General features: G+C 44.5%; 2 protein-coding genes and 1 long non-coding RNA gene across 13 annotated transcripts in view; 1 reads left to right on the forward strand and 2 right to left on the reverse strand.

The window, feature by feature from the left end:
- Positions 1 to 26,504, reverse strand: part of SHANK2 (SH3 and multiple ankyrin repeat domains 2) — a 279,065-nt gene that overhangs the window by 9,215 nt on the left and 243,346 nt on the right. For 7 of the 10 annotated variants that reach the window (XM_039551951.1, XM_039551950.1, XM_039551949.1 and 4 more), the window contains 3 exons: positions 10,191 to 10,321; positions 9,599 to 9,710; positions 6,148 to 8,545 (listed from right to left, as the gene is read on the reverse strand). In XM_039551951.1, the coding sequence (XP_039407885.1) occupies positions 6,148 to 8,545; positions 9,599 to 9,710; positions 10,191 to 10,321 (2,641 nt within the window). Of the gene's footprint in view, positions 1 to 6,147; positions 8,546 to 9,598; positions 9,711 to 10,190; positions 10,322 to 10,558; positions 10,619 to 26,504 lie in introns of all 10 variants that reach the window. The other 3 variants (XM_039551944.1, XM_039551945.1, XM_010412562.4) reach the window with 1 other exon arrangement.
- On the forward strand, positions 2,847 to 26,111 carry LOC109146375. Of its 2 annotated transcripts, XR_002048347.2 has the most exons (5): positions 2,847 to 3,089; positions 15,798 to 18,952; positions 20,588 to 20,649; positions 24,304 to 24,381; positions 25,508 to 26,111. It is a non-coding gene; the product is annotated as an uncharacterized LOC109146375 (long non-coding RNA). The 2 variants fall into 2 exon arrangements; XR_005601914.1 differs by having other exon boundaries at positions 15,798 to 20,649.
- On the reverse strand, positions 14,954 to 20,555 carry LOC104697609. Its single transcript, XM_010412558.4, has 2 exons — positions 20,453 to 20,555; positions 14,954 to 16,103 (listed from the first exon to the last, which is right to left on the reverse strand). The coding sequence occupies exons 1-2, from the start codon at positions 20,529 to 20,531 to the stop codon at positions 15,244 to 15,246; spliced, it is 939 nt and encodes a 312-aa protein (XP_010410860.1). The 5' UTR covers positions 20,532 to 20,555; the 3' UTR covers positions 14,954 to 15,243.

A 26,504-nucleotide genomic window follows, 5' to 3' on the forward strand; every position in this document is an offset into this window, starting at 1 on the left:
TGCAAGCAGCAGCAGGACGTCCGAGGGCATCTTGCTTTTTCCAAGCCAGAGGTTCAGGACTGCTGACAAAAACCAAAACTTTGGGACAGTGATAAGACTTTTTTTTTTTTTTTAAACTTTGGCTGATTGCAGAGGTTGCAACACCAGCTCAGTTCTCAGTCATGTGAGTGCTCAGGCCTCACGGCACGGGCACAGCCCTGGTGAAGCTCAGGGAAGTCTGCTGAAGCACTTCCAGGCTTTCAGTTCCAAGCCTTTCACTCCAAGATTATTTTCCCACGTTCTTTTCCCCTTTTTCCACCTGCCATATCACCTCCATTCTTCCACACTGCACTGTAATTGTGATCCAAGGGAAAAAATCCAAGGATATTTGTGTAACTCCTATGCATCCTAAATTATAATTTATGACATCTCCCATAAGATCTGGGGTGCAGACACAGCCTTGAAACCATCATCTGTCGTGCATTTTATGGTTGATTGGTACCCTGGTCAATAAGGAGCAAGCACATTCCATCTGGAGAACAGGCACGCTTTGTTGTGTTATGGGGTTTCCAGATTTTTAATCAGTGCAATTTCTTATGCCTTATTTGATCATTCGTTATCCTAAACATGTTAAATCCATATTAAACCTGCCAAACCCCAAATTTCATTTTAAAAAAGGTGAAAAGTCCGATAATTATTTTAAATAAAATTTGCTCCATTAGAATCAGCATATGGTGGTAATTTATAAACATTTGCTGCTGTGAGCCTGCACTGATTGCAATGCCCATTACGTTGCCTCATATTAAAATCAAAATATATGACCTATATGTCACAACCATGTGGCCTCCAAGTATAAAAGCCATCAGCACAGCTTGTAGGCAAGAAATTCTTTTAAATTTTAAATTATATTTGCAAGATTCAAATTTACTGTTAACTTAATATCAGAAGAAAATCAGTGCAGCAGCTCCCACGGAAAAATCAAAAAACCACATTATTCTCAGCTCCTGGGAGCTGGTTTATTCCAGAACTTTCCAGAAGACTTGCTGGTTCTGACACAGCTTTTCCAAAGGAAGACATCTTAAAAACCAGGAGGAGCAACAAGTGGAGTCCCTGTATGGGGGTACTGCAAGAAACAAAATCCTTACAATGCCCAAATTTTGCCTTCCCCTCTTAATATTTTTACTTTCTTCTTGTTGTCAGAGGAAAATTGCACGGCAGGAAAGTAAGACAAGAATTGTCTGTTTTGGGGGCAGATGAAGAACGGGCTGACGCGGTGGCTGGCAGCATCCCGAGCTCCTCACAACGGTGTTATTTTGGGAGAAGAATTGAGACATGCTCTGTGTCTGCTGCCAGTGAGGAACAATCGTGAAGGTCTGTGGGAGTCTGTCTCTTCAGGAGCAGGAGTTTCCATGTGAAATGTCTGGAAACCAGCAGGGAAGGGGATGGTGCCGGGCCAGGAGGCAGCCTCAGCCCTCTGTACTTGGGTAACTGCAGGGAAAAGGGAAGCTGGAAGGAGAACGGGGGGAATCCCACAGCTATCAAGGACAAAAGATGACCACAAGGGCTAGCTTGTCTTTACTTTTAGCCCCACACAGGTGTGTAAAATTGTATTAATCATCCCTCCCCACCCCTTCACCTCCCAAAATCTGGCAGAATCTGGCTACATGTGAAAAGTCCTGCCCCTTGTTTAGGTGCTCAGACACATTCAGGAATCTGGTCTTATGGGCTCATGTTACCAACATATTTTCTGAGTACTCCTCTGATGAATGTGGCTTTTATTTCACCTTGAGATGACATCCTAGGTCCCATTTTAGGATGGCTACCATTTCTGGATTAGGATGATCTAATCCACACTGCACTGTGAGAAACACAGTCACCACCAAAGTCACTGAAATGCAATAACAACGAGTGAGCATTAAAAAGCAGCAGAATGTACAACATAGAATAATCCATGCTTTATGGTTGGCACTTACTTCATGGCACTTCAGCATGACCCTCCTCTGACAACAGCAGTCATGACAGCAAATAAAAATGACAAAATGGAATGACTGAAACACTGCAGAAATCACTGACGAAGCAAGCAATCCTGTGAAATCGGCTGGCAAACAGTTAACGACGTGAAATGAGTCTAATGGGAGAGCAGCAAGTGAAAAATCAAGGCACTTATTTCATCCTCTGCCAAACCCAGACATCCTTCACGATAAACCAAATGCAGGACCAGTCCCTATACAGGACTCACCACTAAGTTCAGTTCTGCCTTACCTGTTGGTGGGAAAATAAAAGGAACTTTTCGAGATATGCATGAAAAAACTGATTCAGAGGTGGCCAAAACCACTGGCCGGTTTCACTTTTAAAACTTGTTATTCCAGCACAGTGCAGATTATTCTTCCTAGAGGACTCGACTCCACCTGCTTATGCACTCCCCACAACTCCCACATTTATCATGAGCATTTCCCACCACCAGCAGTGATGCCAATGTGCCCCAGAAGCCACGGGATTGTGCAAACACAGCTGGACAAACACAGAAACAGAAAGTGTTTCTCCCTCCGGCAAAGCCATGGATCATTTTGGTGCGGTGCTGGTGGAGGGCAGCAGCAGCTGCTGTTCATCATCCCTTCTCAGTGCTCCAGAGGCACGGAGGGAGGGAGGGAAGATGCTGTGTTCCCTGGGGGCTGAGCTGTGTGTCCCTGGCAGCCACTGGGTTTATCCTGCCTCAGCCACGCTGACTTTGTCCCCTGGATCTCAGGGGCTGGCACCTGATGGTCACGTTGCTACGCGACTGCTGGGTCACAGGCAGAGCAAACACTCCTCCCCTCTCCCAGTGAGAGCCCTGCTCTGCTCTTCTCCCAGTTCTTTCATCAGCTCCCTAGAAAAGCCAGGGGCCTCTCAAGTGGATTTATAGCCCTGCTGTATTCATGGCACTGTGGTGGACACGTCCCGTCCTCCTCGCCCACAGGAGGACACGGATAAACCAGATTAAAACGTCTGTCACCCTGACTGATGGCCATAATTTCTCAAAGTAAATGGTGGCCAAAATTGGGAGTGGGATCTGGAGCTCTCTTCCTGAACCTTCTGATCAAACCCCTTAATTACACTTTAATTAGTACAAGGTAAGCAAGCGCATCCTCTCCCTTCTTCCTCCTTTTCCTTCTCCTAGTGGGCTCCTTTTCCCTATCCCACGGGCTGGTCACTGCCACTGAGGAGCAGATGGTTTCCAGCCAAGTGTTTTCAAGCTGTATTTAAAAATCTTGAAGCTTGGTGTCTCCATAAGAACCACAGGAAAACTATAAATACACCATGGAAAACGATCACTAAACCAAGGTGCAGAGAATAAAAGCAAGTTTAGGGTGGTTTTAGTGGAATAATTGAGAAATGGTCTCTTCCTAATCCTCTTTTATCAAAAACACATATCGAAGGTACTTTTATGGGTTTCTGCAGCCAGCCATTACCCAGCTATCTGTAGTTTAATTCACCCCTGTGCCACCCCAACAGGGCAATTGCCTTGAATGAACCCCAGTTTTACATCTACTGGCTGTGCAAAGAGACTTCCTAGTGGGATTTCGGATTCCAATCTGGTCTGTAATTTCATGCACGGCCCCATAAGCTGATACATATTTTTAATTTCATCAGGCTGCCTGCGCTGCGAACACCTCCCAAGAGAGCCTGCGAACGTTGTTCCTATTTATAACACTTCCCAATCCCTCTCCTTGGCTGAAGGATAGGAACAGGCTCATTTATCATCACTGCTCTGTTGGCAGAGCTAACAAGTCGTTCTTTAATTCAGCAGAATCCCTGCTTTTTGTGAGCCAAAATTCCTTGGTCCCTTTCTAATGCTAGCTCATGGGGGAAGGGCTGCAAGCTCTACAATTGGTTGTCACAGGTTTTAGAGCATTAGGGGGACCAAAAAAAATACCAAGAAACTCCAGGAATTTTACCTTTGAAATTTGAACATTAGCTTTTACACTCGAAATTTTCACAAGATGGTATTCCTTGGTCATAATATTTGACAGCTTTGTAAAAAATTGTGTCAGTTGTGCGGTTGGGCTAGAAAGGCTGTAATTTATTTAACTTTTAGAGAGATAAAGCAGGAGTAAAAGCAGTGAAAGAAACCACAGGGCTTCTGAATCCACAAGTGAACGTCTCCATTTCCATCTCTCTGCCCTACCCTTGTTGAGATGAAAAGACACTGCCTGCAGCACCTTCTCAAACACACTTCCAGCATCTGTGGATTGCTGGCTCTCTTCTGCTATCTCCAGATTATTATTTGCTTAAAAAAGAAATCCTTAGCAACCCTTCCTGGTGGTTTTAGCAGCTTCAACTCAGCTCATAATTGAGAAGTAATCACATCAGTTTGGAAAACGGCAGGAAACAAAACCCAGCCCTCTTGCCTCCTGTTCCCACCGGGAATTCTGCGGGGGTGTCGTTTTCTCCCACAGTCAAATGACAGCCAAGAGTTTTGCTGCTCTTTGCCACTGCCAACTTATCCCATTTATTCCCTCATGGCTCTTCTGGCCCTGGTACATCCGAGAATCCTCTCTCCAGTTTGCAAAGATGAGTGTTTGGGTTTACTTTTCAGGGGAGAAGCAGGGTTTCAGCCCCACCGCAATAATGCTTTGGGTGGGATTTTTTTTCCCCCTAATTGAGCCTCTGTATTCCATAATGAAGACTTGGTAATTTGCCAAAGCTGAGTTAGAAAAATTAAAAGACCTCAAGGATAGAAAAGCAGCATAAATTTGTAACACTAAGTCAGATCTTCCTCTGAAAGGTAACATATGGGGCTACTTTTGCTTACATAATAGGTTGCTTTTCTCTAGTGAAGTGCTATAGTTTTTCAATTTCTCCCCACCCTTTATACCTTTTAAAATGTATTTTGACAAGTGTTTCTATTCACTTCTACTTTTCATTTTCCTCTCAGTAATGAGAGCACCTTGACATATTTACAGTACATTGTAGTTGGTGGCCTCGGTTATTTTCTAATAAAATAGGGATGCTAAAGATCTCCACTGTAACCTGGAAATACCTTTCAGTTTAAAAATAAAAGCTGATAAATAATATTATACACATGAAGCTACAGACAACGTGTTCATGGGGCTTAACAAGGAACACGACCAACATCTAGCAAAAATAATGTTGTTTTGGTTTTTTTTTAATGTATGAAAGCTTTTCCTGTAGAGCCAACTCAGCTTCTGCTCTGTTTACTCAAGTGCCACTGAGAGGAATTACAGAATTTTCATGTTTTATTCCCATTTCTCAGTTCTAAAAATTGAATTCCCTCCCTGTCACCAGTTTGATGGCTTCCATCTTGCAGGAAATAATATCTAACTGTGTGATGCTGAGCCTGTGGATCACACGGTTTTCTGAATGAGCAATCTTTGCAATCAGCAGAGACACCCTTCCCTTAAAAACAAATTATCTTTATGCTTGCAAAGTGCAGCAGCTTTCCAAAGGTTGAGATATTTATTAACCACCAGAATAATTCTAATAAAATTTACTTAAGTGCCACTTCGGGTTTTTTTAAAAACAAAATGCCAGCACGGCATTTTTGCAAAAAGAAATACCTCAGTGTCCTAATAAAACTAACAAAATTACCTTTCTTTTTTGAGTAACTGTGGATTTCATGACATTATGTCTACATACCATACAGATGTGATTTAGTAATAACATGGACAGTGCAAAGTGATTTTAACGAGCAATTCTCTGAAATACTTCATGATGAAGTAGGTTAGGAGAGGTCTCAGCATGAATCAAATGACACCACACAGCGAATGCGAAGCAACCCTTGGCAAAAACACTTTTTACCCGTTTGAAGCCAAAATACCTCATGGGACTGAAGCAAAATTAAATTATCACCACATTTTAAAAGGAAAACAAACTAAAGAGGAAAAAAAATAAAAGAGAAATCTAAGAAATTCACATCAAAACAACTGAAAGGTTTGTGCAAACTGCCTTGAAGTTGAAGACTGAGAAAGCTCCTGTCCTATCATGTAGGCAACACAAATGCTGGCAGTGTAAGAAATTCTTGTTTGACACAGACCATTCGTTAAGCAAATAAAAAGTACACCCTTCTTTAATCTACGTGATTTACAGGAGAAGTCAGCAAAGGGATGGAGAGAAAACAAAAAAAGAGGTCAAGCCTTTTTAGAAAATGATTTGGTTAATTACTTTTACCTTGTACTGAGACTCGCAGTTTTCGTTCCAGTCGGCGACTCCAATCCCTCCCCTGGCTTTGAGGATTTCTCTCTGTTCATTTGCTGGAGTATTGAGTTCAATTCACTAATGACATTAGCCTTGGGGCCTGAGAGAATCGGGCTTTTCACCTCTGGCACGTCCCCCCACAGCTTGGATGTCCTTTGGGGGACGACTTTTGCCAGGTTGGGCTGGGTACTGATGGGAGGCGGGGGCGGAGCGGGAGGAGGGATCACAAAGCTGTCTACAGTTTCCTCGATCAGCGCGTCCTTGTAAAGTGCATTGCTTTTGTTGATTATGGGCTTCATTTTTGGCTTAGGAGGTACTGGGGGTTTGTCCACCAGAAATGTTTGCCCATCTGCATAGACTGTACAAGTATCCACGTTCTCCCCTCCTTCCGAGGATAAGGTAGAGATGCTGGACACTGTTGAGATAGTGCTGGTTGTCTCTAGGTGATGGTCACTGCTGCTCCGACTGTCGACCTCCTCGATCCCGGAGTCGGTGACGTTGTCGAAGCTGTCGGGGGGTGGCAGGAAGGAGGCAGGCAAACAGTTTGAGAGACCCGCTTGCTTTTTGCCGTCCAAGGAGTTTGCTGGCTGGCTGGGCGAAGGGGTGCCATTCTTCCTCTGCACCATCAGGTCCGTCAGCGCCGAGCCGGGCGCCGCGCGGTCGTCGGGGATGTCGAAGCTGTTGGCGAACTCCAAGGGAGGGGGCAGCGGCTCGGTGAACAGGAACTCCTCGTCGATGTCCACCGAGGCCAGGGGCGGCGGGGGGATGCGGAAGGGCAGGATGACGGGGTCGTCCACGGAGCTGGCGGCCATGATGGTTTTGCAGGGAGAAGCCGGGGGCTCGGGTGCTGCAGGGACGCTCAGCTCGCTCTCCGCTTCCTCGCTGCCCTCCGGCCTCTCCGGTGGGGAGTTTTCAGGGCTCGGCTCCATCTCGGTTCCCTTTTCCTCCTCATCCTCAGGCGTATCGTCCGACTTTGCCGCGTCCACAGTGTGCACCATCAACAGGCCAGCCGACTTTTGCTGCGAGGTATCCACGATGTTTATCAACATGTTCTTCTTCTCCTCGGCTTTCTTTTCTTTCCCTGCATCCATCTCGTACTTGTTCTCAGTCTCCTGTCGTCTCAAGAGGCCGCGGGTATTTTGCCTGGTGACAGTGGCAGTAACAGGAAAAGTCGTTTCCATGTTGGGTCTCAGCTTGGTGTCGATGTAAAGCGGTTTGTTAAGGTCGGTTTTGACAGCGTCCCCTTTGCCTGGAATCTGCTGTGTCTGCTCTTTCATGGCTCTGTCCCTGGCAGAGAGCGCGAGGGCAAGTGGCGAGTTTGGATCCAACAGCTTCCCTGTGACCGGGTGGACGTAGCTATCCGAGCTGGGAGCACTGGTGGGCTTGGCTGGCGCCGTACTGTTGTCAGTACCTTTCGTTTTGGACGGAGCATTCAATGTCCTTGAGTCGCTCTGGCTGCTGGGCTCGTTGCTGTTAAAAAGGTTTTCGGGCTCTCTGGGGGCGGGGATCGGAGATGGCGACATGAGCTGTCTGAAACCATCCTCACTGCTAAACATTGCCTCCTCGGTGAACTTGGACTGCCTCATCCGTGGTGTTGGTGGCGTTAATCCAACGTCCTCGTCTCCCAGGTCTGTGGAGAGGAAGGCCGGGGAATTGCGCCTCGCTTCCAGCCTCTTTTCCCTGTCCCTCACGGCCCCTGCGATGGCTGCTGCGAAGGGACTGCTGACTCCCAAGCTGTCGTCGGGCCGGAGCTGGCCGGGCTGCTCCGAAGACTGAGGATCGATCTCCATGCTGCTCCCTTGGCTGCTTTTCCCGCTGCTGCTGGTGGATGGCTCTTTGACGATGATGGTTGGAATTGGAATAGAGCAGGTCTTTTCTGGACTGTCCTCCACGTTGGATTGTTTCACCAGCATCCCCTTCCGCCTGGCTGGCTTGGCCGGCACGTAAACTGCTTTGCTGGCGATCTTGCCGACCTCGGAATAGGGGTTTTCCGGCATCTGGCCCCTCTTGCTCCTGAAATTCGCCTGAGCTGCGGCACTCCGGTTGTACAGGTCTTCCGAGTCCAGGGAGTATCGGTCCAGCTCCCTCCTGTAATAGATCCCTTTGTCCCTGATCATCGTCCCCACGCTCTCGGGCCTAACCAAAGAGATTTTTGCACCTGAATTCTGGTTAAATGGAGGTTTGATCGTTCCGTAGCTCCGGGACGTCAGGGATTTGGGGGAGTTGTACAGAGAAGGGGAAGGTGGCGGTGGTGAGGGAGGTAAGGACTGTGGTGGTGGTGGGATATCTTCAGAGGTGTCAGGCATTGAAAGACTCCTGGTAAACTTCAGCATAGGAGGGGCCAGAAACTGCCGCTCTTCCTCCGTTATTCCTGAAAAATCAGAGAGGGCATTTAAAACCCTGCCACATCCACCAGGATCCCTCACACTGCACTATTTCTCCATCCACCCCAAAAATTCCAGGGTGCATTTCCTGTGGCACGGGAAGTAAGCAAAATTCCAAAAGAGGCCTTTAGGTTGATTCCCACCATAATCATTCTTTCCTGTTGGACATCCCAGGTTTGGAAAGGATGCTACGGAATTTTAATTAAACTGATGTCTAGGCAAATGTTTGGGATTTATGTGTCATCAAGGTGGCTGTAGAAAAGCACATTTTCTTTGAAAACTATTGAACAGGGAGGAGATTCTATGCAGAAAAGTCACTTCTGCCTTGCTCTAACACTCTACAAATGCAACTTGGAAATCGAATGGATTTTTAAGATGCAATTGAAATTTAGCGAAGGGACTGTGAAGATCCCATTGGGGAAAAAACCCTATAATGTTGCATTTCAAAAGATGACATTATACCATTACAAATATGGCTTTTAACATAAATAAACTGGGTAATACTGGGATAGTTTGGATGCTAATTTTACATCAGCATAATGCATTTCTAAATTGATAAAAGTCACTGCTAAGATTACTAACAATAACAAAGAAAGCCCAAATTTGGTCTGTGCTTTGTTTCTTTGTTGTAAAATCACCTAGTTCCATCATTTGAAGTGAAAAGAAGAGGTGAATTTTAGTCCATTTGATCAACGGGATTTCTTTCTAAACTACACAGCATTACGATGCTTTCACTTCAATAACAAGGAAAAAAAGGATAACGTTTTGCCCTTTTGCAAAAGCTTTAACTGATCTTTTTTTTTTCCTTGTTAGAGGGAACTTTCTAAAGAAAACATTCAAATTGTAATTCCATACTTGCCAAGCAGAATGTGGAAATTACATCACCTTACACACAAACTTCTTTTCTTATGAGCTGTGTATAAAGATTAAACAGTCACTCACTGGGGTTAAAGATGTCAGAGAAACACACTTTAGGAAAGAAGCAAAGTTACTAGAAGGATGTGATTACTGAACAAAACCATACAAGAGAGGCATTTTACCTATGGATTTTTGTCTTCTCATTGTACCCCGAGGTATACCCAGAAAAGGACCTTGAGGGCTCCCTGGGACAGTGGGCGTCATCACAGCAATACCCTGTCTCTCATACATGGACTACAAGAGAGCAAACAGAAACCCCAACAGCATTAAAGCACGAAAGTCTCCCCCACATGGAAATAATGCCTCATCCATTACCCCTTCCACCGAGAATTCTTATGGGAAATAATAAATCTGGGGTTGTTTTTGGGGAGGAGGGGGAGAGGAAGGGAAGCCTGGGCTTTGTTTAGATGGTCATAAAAGGACAGCAGCTGTAAGTGAAGACTGTTGATATTATTTACAAGGCAACAGGTTAAGGTGGGTTATGGAAAAAGATGTCCAAAATGCAACAAAACCAATAATTTTTTTTAAACACAAAGTTTTGTAAGATCAAATTCTGCACTTGAATAATGCAATTTCAGAGTTCTGGGGTTTAATTTTTAATAGGTGCTATAGTATTAACATCAATTCTTCCCTTAACAAAGCAGTGTGCATTATTTAATCACGGAATTAGATGCATTAGTAGGAATAAAGCAGTGCTTCATGGCTCCCACTCACATTCATATCTGTAGCTGAGGGAAAACATCTGCTAGAAGGCCGCTGTTTTATAGTTGCCACTCTTGAGTCCACAGTTGCATTGTCTGCAATTCTTGATGGCTTGGAAACTGGCACTATTTCATCCACCTTATCTGTAATATAAAAGCATTCAGTAAAATAAATACCACTTGTCCAAAGAAATGGAACAGTTAAGTATTGCAAGGTCAAAGGAAGAGATTTACTTTTCAAAAAAATGCAAAGAAAAAGTTTTTTTGGCATTTTAACAAGGCAACGCTTGAGCATCATAAGTCGTGCAAGCCGAGCACTTTTAATTGCTGCTACATAACATGCATGCTTTAGTTTTAAGCCTGCATGCATTTAATGTTTACTTAGTGTGACTCGAAAAACAATCCTCTTCTTCAAACCTTCAAAATGTGAAGGGAGAATATCTATATAGAAATGGAAAGAAGACCTTTAGAAATAGTGAATCCGTACAGCACTGTTTCAAATAGAGATAAGCAGACTGTACTTAGTCATCAGAATTTCAGTGATATTTTGGACATTAACAAGTACTCCAGAAGTGCTCTTTTATGCCTATTCTCCTTAAGTAATCACATCCTGATTTGTTCACGCTCTTGGATTTGTAGGCTAGCACTGCTAACTGCATCCTTTGTTTAAATGATACTTTTGTATGTGTTGGTTTGGTTTTTTTTTAAATTTCTTTTAGTAACTGTACAGTTTGGGAATGTATTTAGTTGTTGTCAGAAGCAAGCCAAAAAACAGGCAAAGTCCAAATCTGAATGAGAACTTCAACATTTGGATTTGGGACTCTGATCTACTGCATGATGTGATGGTAAAATACAGGGAAAAGTTTAATCAGGATATTCCAAAGCTGAGTGCTGGTATTAGCCCCGTCTCCAACTTTGGTCACGAACAAGGTCCATCAGCATTTAATACAAAATGTTACTCCCTCACACTGAAGACCTCAAAGTACAGTATAATCAACTAATTATTGCCTGACAGCTCCTTTTTTTGCCCCTTCTACTGCTACGAAACCAAGGCATAGAGAAATTAAATCACTCGCCCAAGCCACCAGGAGAGTTTGAGTTTGGAATCTCTACTAGAATCCAAACTGGAATCACACCAACAGCTGTCCTTACTAAGCCTTCCATTGCATTTGCTTGCCTGTATCATGCTAATTTAGTGTCTTTTCCTTTGAAGTTTCACCAAAATTAGGATTACTTGCATAGCCTGTGGTGTTTCTGTGAGTGGAACACCTCAGCCTGGCTCCTAGGCTTCTGCAACACAAGTCAGAGCAATGCTACTTTTCAGCAATTGGATCCATCTCCCAAATAATTGATTATTTGTCAAACAAGGATAGTTACTTTATTAGGATACTACAGACTTTAAAAAACCCCCAGGTTTTTGGTGATCTAGAGCTGGTGTTACTATCCCAAGTATTGTATTCAGGGATTTAAATTTTACCTCTCACTGGAGAGCAGCGCACTCAGGGCCCTGGATATTGATATGGATGGGAATAAGGCAGGAGGAAAAGAGCTTTTGATCCCTCTAAACAGTAGATCTGGCTGATGCAAGGATGATATTTTAAATGGGAGAAGAAGAGAGGGAAGAACTTTAAGCCTTCAGGTTAGGAAGAAGGTTGTCCTAGAAGTGGATATTTCAGTGTCACAGAGGGTCAGGGAGCAGGCAGGAAAGGAAAGGCTGAGCAGGACCAGTAAGCTGAACACTGCTGAAAACTGTCTCACAAGAGTAGTGTTGCTGTTTCTTTTCAATTGAAGTTAGCATTCAAGTCTTTTCATTGGTCTGCTTTATCTTTTTTTGTGGGGTTTAAATCATCCAGTGGAAGGAGAAAAGGAAAAAAAAAATCTTAATATCGTCACATGTATTCAAAAATAAAAACCAACTTCACGTCACATTTCATAAGGCTTTGTAATACAAACGTCTGAAAGAAAAATATCTGCACTTCTGCTCAGCAAAAGGCATCAGAAAGCGACGGTGTAACCATGAACATTTACCCTGTACAGCAAAAATACAGCTGGACTGCAGAATGGTACTCAGGGGATCTATCACCAAGAGCTTCGACCGGGCAGAGGTTTCTCTTAAGACTCTCCCACCCTTGTTCTCATCCCAGAAGCCAAACAACTGGTCTTTGGGATACAGAAAGAAGGAAGCCTTGGAAACTGAAGCACTCAAAATCTGCACATGAGAAATAGAACTATACCATGTAAGAAGTGATCCCCTTTATTTTGAACAGACACATGTAACCAGATACCCATTCAGACAACAAAAAGCTACAGGGAAAGAGTGATGAGGCCATGACAGACACTTGGAAAAGCATGAAAATATTTGTTGGGGATGAAACATACATACCCTCCAACTGCACTGATTTTCCTAGACAATCCTAGAAGTCAGATCCTAGTTTTGGATCTGACCAAAATATCAGTTGGTACCAATTCTTAATACCATCTACTATTTCCATGTGGGGAAAAAACCCCTGGTTTTGCGTGAGTCTATTGCAGGTTTCTTGTCTGTAGAGAGGTTTTCAGCCCTTCTCACCCTACAGCTGCCCCCATTTGCCACATTTAGCCAAAGCACTCAGAAATGGGACAGGAGGGTGGGTTAAAGCTCGAGCTGCTTGCAAGGAACTCTTTAGGGCTTCCTTGCGTGGCACTTCCAACGGCAGCACTGCACAGCTCCTTCTCTTGTTCTACTGCCCTTGGATCAGAAAGCAAAGGTAGAGTGGAGGTTGTCATTTTGGAGCTACACCAAAAAATGTGAGGCCACAGAAGCAGCCAGCACGTGGAGACTGATCCTAAATAGCGGCAGCTACATGGCGGGTCCTGCAGGCAACGTCAAAATCTGAACGCCTGGCCACAACTGCCCCACCCTGCTGGAGTGAAAGCACGATGTGAAACAAAAACATCCTCACTGCCTTATCAAACATGCTCTTCAGGCCAAGGAAATGGACTGGCTGAACTGCAGTTAGCTGCACTCAGACTCACCCCAGAGAAAGAAGACGTGTTGGGCCACCCGCCTGTGCCTTGAGCTGATCGTCTCCACAGCACCAGAGTGCAAACTCCTCCTGCACCAGAACCACATGTTCCAAATATACTCAGATTGGAATAATTTGTCAGGCTCACTAATTAGCTCTCCTCCCAACCTCCTCGTGACCTCAAATACTCTGCAGCACACACTCCTCGTACCAACGAGAGGGGAAGCTCACAAGCTCGTGTTGGAAATTGTCTGAGGATAACTTTACAAATAACCCTGACAAAAGAGAGAGAAAAAAGCCACAAAACAGATGCAAAAATGGGCATCTGCTGTGAGGTGTGTCGACAGAGTGGCCCAAAGAAGCCTGCCTCCAATGGGATTTTTCAAAGGAATGCAGCTGGATGAAGGTTGAAAGGAAGGAATGTGGGAAGAGCCTGCACTGGAGGCTGGCCATGCCAGCTGCATTTCCTCCTTGAACCGGTCGTTCAGCAGAGTACAGCCACAAGCACACACGCACACACACTTCTACAGGAGCAGTTTGTGGCCAGCTGGTAGAGTAACAAACTCTGATCCACTTTGCTCTGAATAACCTCAGCCTTGCAGGAAGACAGGGGAGAAGAGTCTATGTCTCACTGGCCAGAGAGCACGGCTCGGCTGCAGTCACAGAAGAGGATTTTTAGGCCTATGATTATTCCCTGGCATTTTCCATAGAAACTGCTCTGCACCTTCCCGAGAAGTCACAACGGCGTGTAGAGAGTCAAACACAGGAGTCATGCTACACCTGTGAGAACCTGTCCCCACCGCTCCAGGGGCTCCTGGAAGCAGCATCCTTCCAGACAACTGTTAGGGATACCACATGTAAAAGCCAGTCTGATGCCTCTGCATGCATATAGCAATTGGAGTGCCACTATATTAAATTCCCCCGAGAGAGGCAGCACCAACAGATATAAAGTAATTTATTGCCAAAGTGCGTTTCCATCTGCCCTGTTGGGTTACCAATGGGACCCGTGCCCTGCTCAGGGTGCCAACCCTCAGGAAATTGGATGGCCTAAAGGCACAGAAAGTAGTTGTGTTTTATCAAGATGTAGGTCTCGTCTCTGATGAAAAGCTCTTAATCACAGACAGAGTAGCACAGTACCCAACAGCATGTCATGACTTTTACGTTCTCAAGAGTTCTGGCTGCTAGGCAAGTTGCTTTTTTTTTTCTTTTTCTTTTTCTTAAGTAATTAGTATCTGTGATAATTACAGGGGACAGTCTCCTCCTAATAGATTTGTTGCAGGAGATGGCTCTTATCCCCATAGAACACATTGCTTAGTGACTCCTGTTCCGAATCCCCAGACTCTCTCAGAGGAAAAAGTATAATGCTGCCCATCAAGCCACCAGATCCATCATCAAATGAACTTTGAAAACGAGAGTCAGGTGCCCAGATAGATCTGGTGGCACATCACTACACAGCCCCCAAAAAGAGAAATATGAGGTATGATCCTGGCAACATTACTTATTGTACAACATAGCCAAGACACGTGGATTAGCTCCACCGAGGGTCTTAGGAAGTGAGCTGGTGAGACCCACAGAGGATAAGAATGGTCATGATCCAGTACAGGCTATACCCCAACACCTCAGGCTGGCATGCCAGAAACACCAGGCAAAGACTGATCGAACACAGTTTGGGAGGCGAGTATTGCCAAGACCTCTATACTTACCACCAAGTCCCGAGTGCTTGCTCAGAGGGGGTGGGATAGTGGAGAAAGAAAACTCAAAAAACAGCTGCCTCAAGAAATGACTTGTATTTGTAAGAAAAGCAATGAATGCCTGGCACAGAGTAAAAAAATGCTCGTATGAAGTTAAAGTGAAAGAACAGAGGCAAATGTTCTTCAAATACCAGCAGCACACATCGTTAACAGTGCAAATATAAACTACAAAATGTTAGACTAATCTAGTCAGCCAGAATACAATGTTAGCCAATGTAGGAAATGGTTGAACTCTGCCACCGATGGCCTTATGGCTAAGAATTAAAAGGACAGGCACATTAAAAAAAACTCTAAAAATCCTATGGAGTGGTTATTTTTTCTTCCCTCCCCCTTTTGCCTGGCGTGGAGGCATGGGCAGCGAGGCCCTCTCGGTTATGGCTCTCTGCAGCCGGCCACTGCGACAAGGCAGGGTGGCCTGCGGCGGGTCGCGAGAGTCGCTCGTCCCTTCGGCCCCTGGTAAGCACACAGTGGAGGATGCCACTGCGTCCTCACCAGTCCATGTCGAGGCACACGTCAACTCGACATGGGGGGTGGCTCTTTGGGAGATGCGCGTTTCGAGGACCTGCGTCCTCGGCTGCTTGAGGAAAGCTAAAATCTCTGACAGGTAGTTATGGATGGCTCTTGTGGAGGTAGCCACAATGCCCAGCTGCAGCTCCATACGGCCCATGGACTGGGACATGAGACCCATGGACTGTGCATGCTCCCTCTTGATATTTTCCAGCAGCTGCACAATCCTACTGTTGGTTTCCATCAACAGCTTCTCTCCCTCTGTTAGCTGGGGCTGCCCTCTCCAACCCCGATCCCTAGGGACAGGCTCAACACCGCAGCGCTCTTCATTCATCTCATCATTTCCCTCCTCCTCAGGAGAGTCACTTTCAAACTGAGGAGTCCTACTGAGTGACTGATCCCCGGGAGACTGTATGTCCATGGTGCACTCCGGAGTCCGCGCCGGCGTTTGAAATCCCTCAAAATCCTCCCCAACGTTGCTGTGCGTTTCAGACGAGGACAGCGGCCACTGCCAGCTCTCTGTGGTCCTGGCCGGCGAGTCTTCGTCAGAGGCAGGCACCGAGGATTCCTGTTCTTCGGCCGGCGTGGACAGCGAGCTCCCTCGGTGATGGCCGGCTTGCCCCGAGGATCCAGGAACCTCCCCATCTTGCTCCCCAGTGACATCTGGCAATCAAATAGAGGAGCAACAACCACTGTATCTGAGGCCAGGCAGATGGAGGTATCTACATGCATTGGACAACACATAGAAAGAAGCCAGTTGGGAAGCCAGAGTGTATGTGTTTGGGCAAACAGAAGGGCGGACTAAAGTTTAGTGACTGCATTGGGCACGTGGCAATTGGCGTCATTAAGCACTTTTGGTCTCAATGCACACTGTCCTGTACCCAGAACACACACAGCCATGCTGCATCCCAAGGCAGGAGCTACCAAATTCCCCTCAGCGTGACTGTGACAGGAAATGTCAGTGAACCTAGCGAGAAGCTCACCTATGCACTGCAGTGGTGTCAGTCAGAAATCCCTGGGACGAGCTCAGGGCCAAGGGTCCAATTGAGCTTCCTGGGGTGCCAGATGTGCTCCACCACTGGCTGAGGGCAGCCCTTTGTTGCTCTGAAGCACTGCTGGCTATCTTCACTTTTGTCCGACGTCTCACGTCACCCCCACCCAAAATCTCTCCCAAGTCACTGCTGCAGCACGACGGTGGCCATCCATGGGATTTATCCCGCGAGCAATGCCCTCCTCAACATTTGCCGGATTTTCCTTGCTCTCTTCTCCAAACAGTAGGAAATGCTATCTGAGGGCATTGCTCACCGGGATCTCTTTGTCTCCTGGAAATGAACTGAGTTTTGCCCTCCCCTGGCCACGTCTTCCCTTGCCTGAGGGTGTGTGGTGGAAATCTGGGTGCAAGCTCTCCCCCGTGGCAACTCTAGAGACAAATGCCCTCCCAAAGAGCAGGAAGGGCTCAGGCTTTTGCAGCCGCAGGAATCACCGGCTCACAGTGGCGCGTGTCCTGCACCGCTCTGGATTACGTGAGGCTGTGGCCGGGACTCTGTACACTTACTTCAGATAAAAAAAATGAGTCCACTTCTTTTTTTAAACTTTTTTTTTGAGGGGCCCAATTTGGTCATCAGAAATGGCCCTGGGGCAGTGTGGCTGAAGTGCTGCAGGAGGCAGCCCAAAGCCCTGCATTCCCCACGCTCAGGCAAGGGACGGCTCAGAGAAGCACTGCTGTCCGTGGGATCGTGACCCCACCAGGCTGCTGCTGCTCACACCGCAGTGGCCTCAGTGCCAGATCAGTGCCGTGCCTACTCTCTGGCATCCCAGCCTTGAAAAAGTTTCTTGGGGTTTTTTTTTGGTAAGGATTAATTTCTGCTTTTTGAAACACTGCTCTTCAGACCTCGGTGAAAGCTGTAAGCTTATATCTGCGAGGTGTTGCTGAGGTCATGTTAAACCATACTTTTGGTTCTGTTTATGAATCAGGGCAGGGCTTTGTTCGATTTTTTAAAAAAAAAAATTATTTTATGTGAAATATAATGAAATGAAAAAATCTTTCTGACAGACCCAAGGATCCCCCCTCCTGTATCTCAATCGCTGTCTACCACAATGTGGCACTCATTCTTTCTATACCCAAGTGCCTGCAATATTATGGTGCTCTGAAAGGGATTCTGTGTGACTTCATAGAATGATGACTTTTAAGTGCTAAAATAATGGATATTATTCGTGCATTTAGCATATTCACTACTTCAAAGTATTCACATTCAAAGTATTCATATTGTCTCTGCGTCTGGCTGGACTGTCCAGTTGCATGTTTTATGGAAAGTGAGGATGAGATTGTATTTGTAAAAAGGCATGAGCTCCTTATGAAAATGAATTTTAGGGACAAACTGTCATGCAATCATTGGCTCTTCCACTCCATGGATATTTGAAAGGAACTGTATATCAACCTAACTAAGAACTGCTTCTTCCTTGGCAATTCTTCTCCTGCTTTGCCTAAAACAGCCATAGCTGCATTCCTTCATTAGCAAAGCTCTCTTAACAACTACAGTGTAGGACCATGAAATTATTTCTCAGCAATTTCCTACTTGAGTACACATGAAAAAAAAAAGAACAAAAAAACAGGGGACCTACTTGTACCACACAAAGCAAACACACACTTCAGTTAAAGTCTATGGAATCAGAGTGAGGTAAGGGATCATAAATACTCATTCTGGTAGAGCCACTGGTCATACAGAATGTCTTGGCATTTCTTTTAACATGTCAGCAGAAAATACCCCATATTTGAAAACCCCATTTACCTGGCAAGTGTTCTAAACAGAGCCCGCCTAACAACTGGTAAGTAGTAGAACCAAACTATACTGGAAGTCAAAAACAGAAGCAAAACGAAATCAAAAACCTCCAGACTCCACACTGATTTATGTATACTTCTGTAAATGGTATCACTGTGTCTACTTTGTTCAGATTCAGGGGGACCAGAACACCTTTGTTATTTGTGCATGTCTACACATTTGCCAGAGGCTGGTAAAGAAAAATTTATCTGAAAAAGCACAATAATCAGTTTTTGCAAAATTCCTTATGTCCTATGAAATGTTTGCCATCCTCCCAATCGGCCTTCTCAGCCTTTCAGAGCTGAAAGAACAGCATCTGGCAATAGGTGACCAATGACACAAACGACAAAGGGCGCAAGCAAAGAGTCTGTGAAAACCCCTGGGCAGAAGGTGAATTGCAGAAACTCTTGGCGAATACTTCTGAATAATGAATACATGCACAGGCTTTAGGTTAGGTTGGTAAACTTGGCTGGCAATGAGAAGGAGGAATAACCATAGCTGTTATTATCTGTAACAAGGTGTTCAGCATCTCTCAGCAGCTCCGGTTTCTGGATGCTTTGGGAAGCATTGCCATGGGGCATGGGGAACCAAGAGTGTGTTACAGGCATGGCGTTCCACAGACCTTCCTTTGCTAAGGAGCAATCATGGGAAAATTGCCTGGAGGCCACTGACTGACAGCACCTGGATGAACGTGTGAGTATCTGCCCAAGAAATCCATTCCTTGGTGACCAAAAGTCACCCTAAACTCCAGGTGGATCTTGGTCAGATTGGTCGCACCAGTGCCTAGGCTGGGGCTGTGGGAAAGGTGTGCCAGGCACAGCAGGGGCACTGCAAAACTGGGTTCAGCCAGAAATTGTCCTTATGCTTGAACAGCTGACCGAGTGACCTCAACTAAATGCCTTTAATTCCTTGGAAAAGGGGTCACTTCCAAAAAAAAGAGAGAGAGAGGCCACTGCAACTGTGAAGTCAAAATCGGCCATGGATCAAACCATGCACCAACATGGCTGACCTCACTTGGTTGTTAATTTGCTTTAAAAAAAACCAAATCTCTTTCTTTTCAAGCTTTAAGTAGAGTGAGTACAAAGAAGCACAGCTAGCTTCCTTGGGTGTGAAGCAAAGGGAGGAGGTCAGATTCCCTGATCTTTCCAGCAATTTCCACCTGACACACCATTCCTACACACAGCATTTTGCTCACAGTGCTAGATGCAACTTACAGGAAAAATAGGTCACTTCTGTCTTTTACAGGTATCTTTATAGCAAGTGATAGCAGCCATCAAACCTGCAGCCTCCAAGGTTCACGTTGCTAACCTCATGTCCCTTGCTCTGCCAGGACAGGACTTCCATCTCCATCCTTAAATGACCAAGGAAGGGACTCAGGAGGGAGCGTGCACGTGGGCTAAAGGGAGCAGAAACATCTGGAAGTCAGTGACCCACTGCACTTCAGCTTTAGTGTTTGATCACTGTGGGTACTACACAGCTATTTCCAAAAAGCCCCCTGGGACCCACAGGTTTCTGAAGGCTGTCTTTTGTTTGACCTCACTGACTCTGCTGTGTTTAAGGAAAAAAAAGATCTGGTATTAAAGGGGTCCATACAACAGGAACTGGTGAGCCTCCACCCAAGTCCTGGCTATCTCCCTTTCTCCCCTGATGGACAGGTTCTCTGTTTCTGCAGCGGAGCAGAATCTGCCAGACAGGTTCTCTGCTCCTGCTGCCTGTCCGGGTGTTTCCCTGGGCTGACACAGAGCCTGGTCTGACATGGTGGATCAGCAAATGCTCCTGGAGGCCACAGGAGAGCTGCTCCAGGTGTGCCTGCAGGGGAGAGCTGTGGTTTGCCCCATCCTGCCCTGAGCATGCTGATCAAAGCCAAGTTTATTCCAGCCTTTAGGTTCATGAATATGTCCATTATTTTGGAGCACTGCTATTCCATGCGGTCTCCTCGCACCACAACGTTCATTACCACTGGGAGTCCTTTGTGTTGGTCATTAGGCATGTTTAGGATTGTAGCAATTACTGGGTTGAGATACACAGAGAACTACTGAAAGGTTGACTCAGCTGCAGGGGTAGAGGACTTAGACAGAGGCCAAGAACAGAGCAGGGCTTTGGATATACACAAACTTCGGAGACATCAGAAGTATTTCTTTAACTTTTGTTCACCAAAGAACATTTGAGATTTATGCCTGTGTTGTGCCTTACCTGCCACTTGGACTGGCAGCTGATCCCTCCCCTGAGATGTGCTGCTCTTTAAGAAGCCCTCCTTTTGAAATCCCACCATTCCTGTTTCACCTCTGCTACCGGATCGTTGCCTTTTCCATTATCTTTCCTTTTCAGACCGCCCACCAGCGGAGCTGCGCGTGAGGGCTGGGGCACCGTCTCCTCCTGCTGACAGACAGGTGGGTGGAGATGTTCCTTGGCCACAACAAGTGGGCCAGGAGCTCAACAACAGCAGGAACACAGCTGGGGAGCTTCCCGGGCCCTGCCTCTGCTGCTCTGGGCCTGGGCCTCTGTCTGTATCTCATCCTCCCTCCTGGGGTGGGTGCATTTCTCAAACTGCTTAGGTACCAAGGTGATAGGTGCCTTGTAAATACCTAAGATAGATACAGACAGAAACTGTACCAGGCGCATTATGCAACACTTCAGACAATGCCAAAGGCACCTCAGTGCTGTAGGATCACCCACCTGGTCCAGCATCTGCAGGCAAATATTGGGCACATGCATTTTTCCTTTGGAAAAGTGATGGGAACACAGGGCATTCATTCTTCCTTGGTGGCAACAGGTTTGGGCACACAGCCCTTAGGGTCAGGCACTGCCCACACAAGGGTTTTGTTCCATCTCCTTCCCTAAATACGAGTTTGCAGGTTTTGTTTAATTTCCTTTGTTAGCTGATAAAATCTGCTTCCTTGTCAATAATCTGCAAAAATGGGTCACAGAAGCAGCACCAAAACTAAAGGAGTGGTCTTCACATGTGCCTATTAAAAATGCATAGAGATCCTTTTAAACGACATAAAAATATGGCTGTAGTGTTGCTTTTATCTTATGGATTCGATTTTTTTTCCAATTTCTTTTATTTTTAACTACAAGTAGCCTGTTTTTAGCATGAAGTGATTATGCATATAATTAATTTTCCATATCTGGGAAAAAAGAAAAAAGAAAAAAGAAAAAAGCAGCATCTGAATCAAGTAGGTGCAATTGTTTGCACTGCATTCCTTTTAGGTTTTTGGCACTTCCCATATATATGCCAAAGGTCTTGCCCTGATGAATTTGTAGAAGAATAGCTGGGAAGTAACTGGATAAAAGCTTCAGGGGGAATGTCTGTGGGTGGGAGAGCTACTAAAGGACAATTTGGGCAACAGTGGGTCTGGGGATCTGGACAAGGCTTTCAAAGAAGCAGATGAACAAAAATTCTAGGGCATCTTCCCAGTGCTAATGGGCAGGTGAGAACCTACTGATTTCAAAAGAGAGCTTGGTCAGACCACAGGAGTTCATCTGATAACCTTGCTTGGCACAGGAGCAATTTCACCTGAGGAGCAGAGCTCCAGTGTCCCTGGGGGAAAAACAGGTGACTCCTGTTTGGAGATGGTTAAAAACAGATCTGTGCCCACTGAGAACTAAGGGCTTTCTTCTCAGCTCTTCAAACAGGATCGGATGTGTAAAAATTCATCAAAGACTAAAAGTAGGTGAAGTATAACAAGGCCTTCAACACACCACTGAGCATTTGAAGACCAACCTTAGCTAGAGCATGGATTCAGGGTAAGAACTTTAAAAGTTAAGATCTAAATCCAAATTTGTTGTGTAAGATCAAAAATTAAAGGGAAGAAGCAACAAGTTCAGCCCACAGTTATGTCCTGTATAGTTAAAAATATCCAGAAATGGAATGACCTGAGTTTTCATGCGGACAATTAGGCTAATCCTCACCAATCTGCCACCACTACATTTTAATCTGGAATTAACTTCTTCCAGCTCCACCCCAGATGAACAATTTGCAGTATTGTGCTTGAGTCACAATGCCCAAACCACACATTTACCATTCTGCAAACAACAGGCAGAGAATATTATTTTAGCAGTCAGCATAATGAGGAAATAATAGAAGCGCTTTGCAATACAGTCAAACACAAAAGGCACTTTAAACACTTTCCTTCTATAAAAATTAAGTAAAAATACTTGTCTGTTCTCTGGGATACTGTAAATTCTACAAAGTACTCTAAAATAAAATAAAAGAAAAAAAAATAAAATAAAGCAATAAAACATAAAAACTTTAGCAACTAAAATTAATCATTTAACATTGAGTATCTATAAATACCATTACATGAAAATGCTTTGTAGGTATTCACAATAAAGAGCTCTCAAAACTTTCTTGAAAGAAAGCCTTATTTGTGTTTCTAGGGCTGAAAATAGCTTCACATTAGTACACACAAGTCACATTTACGCATTATAACCACACCATCAAGAGTAATTTTAAGGAAGGCAGAAAACTGATATGTTCAAATTCCTTTCTAGAGATACAATTTTCAAGTACCAGCTCTTTAACAGCATGTTCATTATTAAGGAAATAATGATACAGGCATTTAAAATACACCTGCAATGCTGAAGCCTTGCAATTCAGCCTACCTTGAAAGAGGAATGGTCATTGTCTAACACTGGTTTCTGTTCAAGAACAAAAACAAAGCAGAGAATATAGTCAATACCCACTCCTACCCTGCAAGCCAGGTGGAATTTAAGTGGCAATTTGATGTTCTGTTTAAGAGACAGCATTTGAAAATTTGGCCTAGTCACAAAAGAAAGGCAATCAACTCAAAGAAACCAAAAAGGAAGTGGAGGATCTAAAATACTTGCAGCCTTCTCTGGTCTTACACTTAACTCTCACGCTTCCACACCGAGGGGACAAACCAAACAAACTATGAGGAATTATCTAAACACATTTATTTTTAATTAGATTAGAAATTAATTAACATGGGTATGTGAACATTTGAAGGAAAAAGAAAAAAAAATAGCAGCAAAGGGAGTTTTGAGATGAGGGAGATAAGTCCTTCATCTCCCTGGCTCCTGAAAAAGAGAGAGAACACATTAAAAGTGGTGAAAGAGTTTTCCACTGCCCTAACTGTGCCATGTTGGGAAACACATGCAATTTTAACTGCTCCTCAAGCCCTCATGATTTTGAATATGCGCTTAGATATTAAATTGGTAATATCTGAGCATAGCCACACTCACATAAACCAACGTATTTAATGTGTCTCTTTGCAAATGCTGCAAACCCCACATTTTCTGTAACACTTACAATTCCTCTTCCAACTTCTTTTATACCATTGTCTTGTTTGGCTGATGCAGAAAGGTTTTGAAAACCTTTTCAATATGGTCCTGTAGTAAAGAAAAAAAAAGTATCATGACAGGGCACTACATCCTCAAGAATAACCTGATAAATTCAAAATAATAACAGTGTAGATGAGAGCACCCACACAGAGACTCAAGCAGCCTCTGCTCAGGATTCCCAGTGTTTCCAAAATGTTACTTAAAGCACCTTATGACAGGTAAATCCTGGTCTGAAGAAGTCTTTAGTACCAGGAGGTACCTGTTAAGTTTAGACTCTGTGCCACAAGTTGCTAATCAGCATGTTGCCAATTAGGTGCCAAGTTCTTTTTGGTGGAAAACACAGGTTTAGCACTATTCCCTTTTTGAAACAGGCCGATTTTCAATACTTTTCTCTCACAAAGAGTTTTACGAGTACTTATATGGTAGCCACGGTCCTAATCCTACACTTACACTGCTGTGGGCCCCCCCAAGTTACACCACAAGCCATAAAATCAGTAACCTCGCTGCGCCAACCACAAATGGGGCTGGCATTTCTTCACACAGACTTGACAAATTCCACCCAGAGTCACTGCTTTCTGCTTGAGATAAATGACAGCCCGATGACAACCTTTTCCTCATTACTACACTGCCACCTCATTAGAATTTCAAATGCATAATGCGAATCAATTACTTACAAGGGATAACCTTCAAGAATTCTTCATGAAGCCTGATGCCTTCTGCTCTCATCTTCTCAAATGCAGTGTCTGGTGAAGATCTGAAAACCTTCTTCCTACAGAGAAGCACTGCAGATGCTGGGAGCTATCACTGGAGCTGACGTGGTGAGTGCTGTAAAAGTTGCTTTGGGGGTATTTCCACTGTTCCCTGCAGACAAATCTCCATCATCAACTCCACCACAGTGAAATAAAAAAGTGAGTTTTGAACCCAGACGGCTTTGGGAGTGGTCTCTTCAAACAGAACAGAACACTGAGAGCTAATCCACTGCTTGGCATTCATTTATATGTATTTGCTCTGCAATTTCATTGTTTCAGATGCCATTGGAAGGCGCCACCTTTGAAACAATGGACAGCAGGAATGGGATGAAGTGGGAATGCTTATTGCAGACAGAGCTAATAATATTTCTTTTGAATGCCATCAACTGATATTTTTCTATTCAAATGCCAGTAAGACTTGATGCCGGGTAACAATATTCTGTGTTGATGATATCACAGTAATTCTGTATTTGTGAGGTGGTGACAGAATCTAAACCCTTCAAAGGAGGAAATCCTTTATTTATAGTTGGTACTGCAGCCCACACCAAACCCCAAAGACCAGGACCAACACACATACTTTATCAGTATATGGTATATATCAATATTTTATATTGATTACCATATTGAATCTAAGAACAAACAAAGCACCACCCCTAGCTCACAACTGACACCCGTGTGACACTGCCAGCAGAATATTTATTAATGCAGAAGAATTATTTATCCTGTCATTCCCATTTCGCTGTGGAAGTTTAACCTGCTCTATTCTTCATTTTGCCCCTTCTCTTAGAGGATTTTTGTGTCAGGTGTTTTAAAATTCAACACTGTCCACTTCAGCTTTCACTGAAAATCCCAAATTAATCACTAAATCAAACCCATTTCCTGGCAGCAAAGCAAGCTGAGGAGCAGGAAACTTTTAAATCATGGATCTAGACGTTTACAGATCTTAGTGTATGGATGTGTTCCTTAAGGATCATATAATTTTAAAATTCTCCCTCCACATGGAGTTATTGGAAAGTCAAAACAAAAACTCAAGGAAAAGCCATTTAAAACCAAGCTCTCCACCAGCTGCATAAACGTCTTATGAACAGAGTTAAAGTTTTAAAATATTAATTTTGAGGCTCCAATGATACCTATTTTCCCATGGTGATGATGAAAACTGCGACCTCAAATTTTTCTCTTCATCTTTCATTTCCAGAGTATTTTCAAACCTTCATTTCAATTTGCTGCACGAATATCCTGGTTATTCTTCAGTATTAATGGAATCACATTTTAAGTGCTGCCTCCAACAAGTTGCTGCTACAACTCTTGGTTTACACGTTGCCATAACTTACTCACACAACAGTCCTTGGAAAACTACAAGGCACAAGAGAGAAGAACACCTCTCCCCCATCCCACATATCCCACAAAATCCAGAAGGTAGTTTGGAAACACGACCCCTCCACACACGCGTTTCAAGGTTGGAAGCTACCTCTGAGTCAGGCAACTACTGCAAGCAGAAAGTCAGTGGCATAGATGAAGGTAACTTTTAGTGATTCATGCTTTGTAACTGCAGTAAAATGACAGAACTGCCTGTGCCATACTGCTCCAAACCTAAGGAATTTATCACCTATCTCTTTAGACACAGACAGCCTATCTTCTATCCTGAATACCAAAAAATACAGCCTATGTCCTGCCCTGCCTTCCTTTCCCCTGCTCTCCCAATGAACCAGAACCCATCTCCAGTGATAACCAACAAGACCAGTCAGACAGAACCACAAAAGTCACTCTTTTTATCTTAATGCCTGCTCCATCTCTGACCCAGAAAACTGAAGTTTTGGTTGACAGAAGACTTTACACAATAACACAAAGATTTTTTTTTTAATATGCTGCCGAAACATATTTTTCAGCAGCAATGTGGTTTATCCTGTCATATTCTCTGAATGGAGAATAGCAAGTATCCCTAGCTGGAGCCTGTGGTAACCACCTGAAAGGAGGTCAGGAAAGAGCAGGAAAATAAAGAGTGAAAAATAACCCAATCTCGTCCTATTAAATGTTAAAAAGGAAAAGCTTCCCTGCTGAGAGAAGACACTGCCTACAGCCTAGATTTCCTTTCCATGACACTGAGCCTCTTCCAAGAGCAGGACACAGCCTGTTTTTCACCAGCTACCACCCAGGGGCTCAGGGAAGTGGGAGACTCTTCCTTGGGCCAGACT

The sequence above is a fragment of the Corvus cornix genome, chromosome 5 (genome assembly GCF_000738735.6).
Source record: "Corvus cornix cornix isolate S_Up_H32 chromosome 5, ASM73873v5, whole genome shotgun sequence".
In the NCBI taxonomy this organism is placed as follows: Eukaryota; Metazoa; Chordata; class Aves; order Passeriformes; family Corvidae; genus Corvus; species Corvus cornix.